Here is an 8080-nt window from a genome sequence, read left to right as displayed (position 1 = left end):
TAAAAGGAAGTGATTCCCAAACCTTCCATAACAAAGCCATTAGCTACAGAGAAATGAACCTGGAGAAGAGCCCCCTAAGCAAGCTGGTCCTGGGGCTCTGTTCACAAACACAAACAGACCCCACAGAGCCCAAGGACAGCAACACAATTAGACCCAACCAAATCATGAGAAAACAAAAAGATAATTGCTTGACATATTGGATAGAATTTACCAAAAAAAACAGAGCAAACTAGAATACTATTTGGCCCTAAACAGAGAGTACACAGTAGCAGAATACCTGACCACTGTGACTAACCCAAAATTAAAGAAATCTTTGGCTATGTACAGACTCAGTGAGCATAGCCTTGCTATTGAGAAAGACAGCCGAAGGCAGACCTGGCTCTCAAGAGAAGACAGGCTATGTGCACACTGCCCACAAAACGAGGTGGAAACTGAGCTGCACTTCCTAACCTCCTGCCAAATGTACGACAATAGCAGAGACACATATTTTCCTCAGATTACACAGACCCACAAAGAATTCTAAAACAATCACATTTTTATAAACTTTCATATATATTGGGTAAAAAAACACAGTGTGCAATTGCAGCAGCAAGATTTGTGACCTGTTGCCACAAGAAAAGGGCAACCAGTGAAGAACAAACACCATTGTAAATACAATCTATATGTATTTGTATTTATTTTCCCTTTTGTACTTTAACTATTTGCACACCATTACAACACTGAATATAGACATAATATGACATTTGAAATGTCTTTATTTTTTAGGAACTTTTGTGAGTGTAATGTTTACTGTTAATTTGTTATTGTTTATTTTACTTTTGTTTATTATCTATTTCACTTGCTTCGGCAATGTAAACATATGTTTCCCATGCCAATAAAGCCCCTTAAATTGAAATTGAATAGAGAGAGAGAGCGAGAGAGAGAGAAAAACGTTAAATTTAGCTCCTGATTGTTTGACTGAAACTGAAATAGATTTGAGTCTTATCAATGATATCTAGATAAGTGCTTAATGTAGAGGGCTCCTTTCTCCTTATCTTCCCTGTGTCACTGTTAAGACTAAATAAACCCGCCATTTGAGGTATTCATTGGCAAGCCTCTTGGACATACCACCCAGCAGATGATGGCGCTCAGCTTAATTCTCTTGAGGATGTTAACCTTATTTTCTACTCTTAAACTGTTGGACTCCTTTTCCCAGGGTTTTGTTTTGAATGCAGTAAGTGTCATGTTCTTGGACTATACAGCACACACACGGAAATGCATGTCATTTCAGAATATGGTTACTTGTACCACCTCCAAAGCTTTTATAGTTTTACAATGCATTAAAAAAAACATTTACAATCAATACCCGACCCTACATGCTTTAATTGTAAATGCTGTTTTAATCAATGTAACATTTCTCATGACATTATAAGATTGTGTCCTAACTGACCGCCTGCCATCTGCTCTGGCACAGGGTTGCCATCAGGAAATCCTTAGCAACATAAAGAATAAACAAGGAAAAGTCCTCAAATCTCAGTCTCAACGTTTTCCTGTTTTTCTGTGCCCTGGCATGAACTAGACAAGGAATCAAGTGAATAGGTCTGTCATATGTGTCTTTAAATTCATATTTTCTGCAACAATAGAGGAGGAATATACAGACGGGTTCAAAGGAAAGAAAACTACTAGGAAAAATTTCATTTAGATAAAACAATTATTTTATTTCAAAATGTAATACATGTACAACACAAATATCACACAAATGTACACATCTATAATTTCTCTATCTATAAATGCACTGCATTTGTTAAAGGCTTCACATTGGACATTGGTTTGTTCCTTAAGTATAAATAGTCTCTTGTTATATAATGTTCTCCAGCATGATGAGAATTGTTCTGTTATGGCCTGCTTTTAGTGTTCCCTGAGTTTGTGGATGAGGAGTTCTGGTTCTCGTTCTTGCTGTTGTGTTTCACGGTCTTCTATCTGCGGTTCACCCTCAGAGAATCAACACCTCGAGTCTTCAGACAGTCTTTGCCATCCTTTATCTGGAAAAAAGGAAGCACATTTTGGGGGACAATTAATAAGTGAACAATTTCCAAATGGCACTGCATATCACCACAACCAGCAAAAACAAAACATAAACAACAGTATACAGTATATGATAATGATGATGACTGACAATGATAATAATGATGGCGATGATGATATAGTATTAGCGCCACTGATTTCAGGTTACTTAAAGTGTATTACATAAATGTAATACTATTCTGTTATAAATGTGTATTGAAAATTGCATTAGGCATAAATTCAAATCAATTAAAAAACTTATGCAAACAATGTATGCTTTTTTAAACAAAATAATAGGCTATCCTATATACTTTAAATAATTTGTTCTTCAAAATGCTAATACATGTAACACTGGCAGTGGAAGAAAGAGGCGTCATCTTGAGGGCACACCGATGAACAAATTCAATATCTTTGAATTAATTAAGTCACGTTGTAAAAGAAAAGTTAAAGAAATAGTCAAATAAACGTAAAATGAATTGTAAAAGAAACTATACTTTGTATATTATTATTCATCACATTTATCAAATTTAGGGGTCACATTGTCCCCTCAGTATGCGGATAATGGCGCCTCGTGCGAAGATGCGGAAAATATTGTTTTACGCGCGAAGTTTTCGATACAGAATAGGACAAAAAAATATTTCCTTCCTTTGATTTGGAAATGTCAATCAGTGTAAAATGTAAGTCTTCCAAAAACAAATAATTCCAACGTAAGACCATATTACTTCACAACAAAGTGATAGGCAGGGCCTGTCTATAATTGAATTGCTATTTGACGTTCAGCCATGTTTTCAAGCTATTGTTTTCTTCACTGATCTAAAGCTTTTCCACTTGAATTGTGGCCAATAATATTTAATAGAACGCATTTAATTACCCCTTTTCTTTGGTTGCTCAAACAGAAGGTACAGATGGTGCGAGGCTGCTTTCCTCCGCTCTCTCCTTGCGCGTAAACCGCGCCAAGACAAGGTTGTCCATCTCCATTCCCGTCACGGAACAGCAGGGTGTTGGCGAGGTGGGAGATGTAGCTTGATGCTAGACGAAGCGTCTCAATCTTGGAGAGCTTTCTGTCCACTGGCTCAGTGGGTATTAGAGTCCGAAGTGCAGTAAATGCAGTGTTGACACTTTGGGTTCGGTCGCGCTCCCTGGCATTTGCTGCGTTCCGCTGTTTCACAATGACAACACTGCTGCCTCCCGACTTTAGAGAAATCCTCCGCCGTTTGTCAGAGGATGCGCAGCATCCATAGCTCTGATCCGAGCTGCCGTCGCTCTCGCTGCGGTTCTCCTCGTCCTCGGACATCATACTCAGGTCCGGGTAGCTGATCAGATGAGTCGCAATTGGCCGCAGCATGGCAAAGGTCATCATTGAAATGTTTTGGGTCTGGGTCTCTAAAACGATGCCCCAAGAAAAAATAAGAGGAGCAAACAAATCCCTAAACGAATGAATATTCTATGCATGCATCTTGGTGACCTAATGTAGACTTGGCCTATGTCTAAAATAGGCCAAATGGTAGTTCCAAAAAGAGTTTGAAATGTCTAGTTTTCCTCAGCCACGTGTTTTTTCAAAGTCTTGAGCATCTCATAGTCAGTGTACCGGCCCATATAGCTCTTATAGTTGGATGGGAGGAGTTGTTCAAGGCATGGAATGTTCAGCCTCCAATCGAGATGTAGGCCCTATAACCAGCCTATTGCACACTACTACAGTAAATACGATCTATTTTTCATAATCTATTTTTCAGTTGCTTGTATTGTCTATTTAATTCGATTTAATTGGATTTTAAAGTGTTTAATAATAATATAATTAATAGGCCTGTAATGATAATAATACGATTGATTTTTGTCTATAATAAGTAGCCTGGCAATTAATATTTTAATACAATAAGGCTGTTATAGTGATGCATGTTAAATTTATTATTATTATGCATATCACAGTTTAAAAGTTACATTTCTAAAACTTTTGGTAACACTTTACATTAAGGTACAATTTAAAGGTGGCTATAACAGTTTATATGTTGTTCACAGTAAAAAAAATATATGTATTTGATAGATCAGTAATGAACCCTTATAGGCCTAATTAATTGTTTCAAATAAGGACAATAAAGATGGCGCCGACCGAGAAGGTCGACATCTTATGAGTTCCAACCCAACTTTGCCATATAGTGACTTTTATCATGTGTATCTTTACTTTTTTTGTACAGAAAGTTCATACGATTATAATATATGACCGCCAAGCACTTCTGGACATCAGATCGCCAGTTTAACCTCAATTTCGAATTCAAATACGACTTCAACTCCAACTCAGCTGTTCCACTGTTCATTCTGGATCCTATTATTTTGTTCCGTGGGCTACCAAAACGCTGCAGGTGTAGACGCGGGAGATGAGGTGGAGTCCTAGTGAAATTTAGGCAAAGAGAAAACTGAACGGCGCTCCTCTCTGTTCTATTGGCAAATGTTCAGTCACTCGAGAATAAGATGGATGAGCTTTGTTCGAGTCTCCTATCAGAGAGACTTGAAAAGCAGCAATATTATATGTCTTACTGAAACGTGGCTGAATGATGACGCTATGCATGTAGTACTCAGTGGATTCTCCATGCAGCGGCAGGATCAGACGCCGGCTTCGGGGTAGTCAGAAAGAGGTGGAGTGTGTTTGTTCATAAATAACAACTGGTGTTCTGCTTCAAGTGTGAAGGAAATCTCTAGCTTTTGCTCACCTGATGTAGAATACCTCATGGTAAGCTGCAGAGCGTTTTATCTACCAAGAGAGTTCGCATTCGTAATTATCACGTCTGTCTACATCCCTCCACAAGTCAACAGCACTCTGACACTCAACAAACTGTATGGGACCATAAAAAACAAGAAACCGTTCACCGAGAGGCAGCGTTTCTGGTGGGTTAAGACTTTAACACGGGGAGACTTAAAACCGTCCTACCTCACTTTTACCAACACGTCTCCTGCGCCACTAGGACCGCTAAAACTTTAGACCACTTTAATTCTACCCACAGAAACGCAAACAAGGCCCTCCCTCATCCTCCCTTTGGCAAATCTGACCTTGACTCCATTCTTCTGCTTCCTGTTTACAAACAAAAGTTCAAACATTAAGTACCTGTGATGTGCTCAATACAGAAGTGGTCGGAAGAAGCAGAAGCAAGGCTACAAGACTGCTTTGCTAGTTCAGACTGTGATATGTTCTGGGATTCATCCGATAGCATTGAGGAGTTTACCATAACAGTCACAAGCTTCATCAATACGTGCATAGACAATGTTGTTCCCACACTGACTATAAGAGCGTATCCAAATCAAAACCATGGATTACAGGCAATATCCGCACTGGGCTAAAGGCTAGAGTTACCGCTTACAATGAACGAGAGACAGACATGGATACATACAAGAAAGCCCGCTACGACCTCTGACGAGACATCAAACATGCAAAAGGACAATATAGGAGGAAGGTGGAATCCTATTACACCGGCTCCGACGCTCATCGTATGTGGCAGGGCTTGTAGACGATAACGGATTACAAAGGGAAACCCAGCCGTGAGTGGTCCAGCGATGCAGAACTCCCAAACGAGCTAAATGCCTTTTATGCTCTCTTCAGGGAATATAACACTGTGCCTTGCATGAAAGCCCATGTTTTTATGGATGACTGTGTGATCTCGCTCTCCCTGGCCGATGTGAGCAAAACGTTTAAACAGGTTAACAATCACAAGGCCACCGGGTTCAGATGGAATACCAGGGCACGTTCTCAAAGCAGACCAGCTGGCAGGTGTCTTCACAGACATTATCAATCTGTCCTTGTCCCAGTCTGTAATCCCAACATGTTTCAACGTGACCACCATTGTCCATGTTCCCAAGAGCGCCAAGGTAACCTGCTTAAATTACTATCGCCCTGTAGCACTCGCATCTAAAATACTATGAAGTGGGCATAGAAAAGGCTGGTCATAACACACATAAACACCATCATCCCAGACACCCTAGACCCACACCAATTTGCAGACCGCCCCAACAGATCCACAGATGACGCAATCTGAATTGCACCTCACACTGCCCTTTCTCAACTGGATAAGAGGGGTAATAACTATGTAACGATGCTCGTAGACAACAGCTCAGTGTTCAACACCATAGTCCCCTCCAAGCTCATCACCAAGCTAGGGACCCTGGGACTGAACCCCTCTCTCTGGAACTGGATCTTGGACTTCCTAACAGGCCGGTCCAAGGTGGCAAGGGTAGGCAACAACACCTCCAAAACGCTGACACTCAATAAGGGGGCCCCTCAGGGGTGTGTGCTTAGTCCCCTCCTGTACTCCCTGTTCACCCATGACTGTGTGGCCACGCACGACTCCAACACCATCATCAAGTTTGCTGACGACATGACAGTGGTATGCCTGATCACCGACGGCGATGAGTCAGTCTACAGGGAGGAGGTCAGAGACTTAGCAATGTGTTGCCAGGACAACAACCTCTCCCTCAACTTCAGAAAGACTACAGAGTAGATGATGGATTATAGGAGAAAGAGGGGAGAGCATGTCCCCATTCACATTGACGGGGCTGTTGTGGAGTGGGTCGAGAGCTTCAAGTTCCTTGGCGTGCACATCACTAAAGACTTAACATGGTCCACACACACCCGCACAGTCATGAAGAGGGCACGGCAGGACCTTTTCCCCCTCAGGAGGCTGAAAATATTTGGTTTTGGCCCTCGGATCCTCAAAAAGTTCTACAGTTTTGGATGGTGTATCAATACAGCCAGTCACTACAAAGATACAGGCATTCTTCCTAAGTCAGTTGCCAGAGAGAAAGGAAACCGCTCAGGGATTTCACCATGAGGCCAATGGTAACTTTAAAACAGTTACAGAGTTTAATGGCTGTGCTAGAAGAAAACTGAGGATGGATCAACAACATTGTAGTTACTCCACAATACTAACCTAAATGCCAGAGTGAAAAGAAGGAAGCCTGTATAGAATAAAAATAATCCAAAACATGCTTCCTGTTTGCAATAAGACACTAAAGTAAAACTGCAAAAAATGTATCAAAGAAATTAACTTAATGCCCTGAATACAAAGTGTTATGTTTGGGGAAAATCGAACACAACACCGAGTACCACTCTTCATATTTTCAAGCATGGTGGAGGCTGCATTATGTTATAGGTATGCAGCTAAGCACAGCTAAGCATAAGAAAAATCCTAGAGGAAAACCTGGTTCTGTCTGCTTTCCAACAGATACTGGGAGATAAATTATCCTTCAGCAGGACAACCTAAAACACAAGGACAAATATACACTGGAGTTGGTTACCGAGCGAACATTGAATGTTCTTGAGTGGCCTAGTTACAGTTTTTGACTTAAATCGTCTCGAATATCTATGGCAATACTTGAAAATGGCTGTCTAGCAATGATCAACAACCAAATTGACAGAGCTTGAAGAATTTAAAAAATAATAAATTACAAATATTGTAGACTCCTGGTGTGCAAAGCTCTTAGAGACATACCCAGAAAGACTCACAGCTGTACTCGATGCCAAAGGTGATTCTAACACTCAGGGTTGTGAATACTTAGGTAAATGAGACATTTTGGTATTTCATATTGAATACATTTGCTAACATTTCTAAAAACATGATTTCACTTTATGGGGTATTGTGTGTAGATGGTTAAGAGAAAAACAATACATTTAATCTATTTTGATTTCAGGCTGTAACACAACAAAGCAGAATAGCCTAAGTCAAGGGGTAATACTTTCTGACGGCACTGTACCTCCATTCTTGTGTACTTTATTTTATTCCTCGTGTTACTATTTTATTTGAATTTGTATTAATATTTTTAAACTGCCTGGTTGGGAAAGGCTTGTAAGCAAGCATTTCACGGTAAAGTCTACACCAGTTGTATTCAGCGCATGTGACAAATTAAACTTGATTTGATTTATTGTGTGACCTTTCACTTCGGTGCTTCCCAAAATGTGCAGCACTAAACCCATTATTTAGCTATCATCTAAATGATAATCACACAATTTAATCTAGGCTATTTATATTTATTGAATACTTCATTTTCTCCATCG

The 8080-nt window shown here is 40.1% G+C and overlaps 1 protein-coding gene across 1 annotated transcript; it reads right to left on the bottom strand.

The window, feature by feature from the left end:
* Nucleotides 1-1671: 1671 nt before the first annotated feature.
* tcf15 (transcription factor 15) lies at nt 1672-3639 on the bottom strand. The gene is made up of 2 exons (XM_014136211.2): nt 2915-3639; nt 1672-2021 (listed from the first exon to the last, which is right to left on the bottom strand). Exons 1-2 carry the CDS (start codon nt 3401-3403, stop codon nt 1956-1958), a joined length of 555 nt encoding a protein of 184 aa, XP_013991686.1. The 5' UTR covers nt 3404-3639; the 3' UTR covers nt 1672-1955.
* Between the last annotated feature and the right edge of the window lie 4441 nt (nt 3640-8080).

Source organism: Salmo salar, chromosome ssa13, assembly GCF_905237065.1.
Source record: "Salmo salar chromosome ssa13, Ssal_v3.1, whole genome shotgun sequence".
Taxonomy (NCBI): domain Eukaryota; kingdom Metazoa; phylum Chordata; class Actinopteri; order Salmoniformes; family Salmonidae; genus Salmo; species Salmo salar.
The sequence above is the reverse complement of the archived record's forward strand: the minus strand, read 5'-3'. Positions and strand labels throughout refer to the sequence as shown.

Coding starts and splice junctions, on each gene's coding strand:
- tcf15 (XM_014136211.2), bottom strand. CDS start 3,403: ATGATGACCTTTGCCATGCTGCGGCCAATTGCGACTCATCTGATCAGC. Junction 2,022..2,914: donor TGAGCAACCAAAGAAAAGGG/GTAATTAAATGC, acceptor CCTTTTTTCCAG/ATAAAGGATGGCAAAGACTG.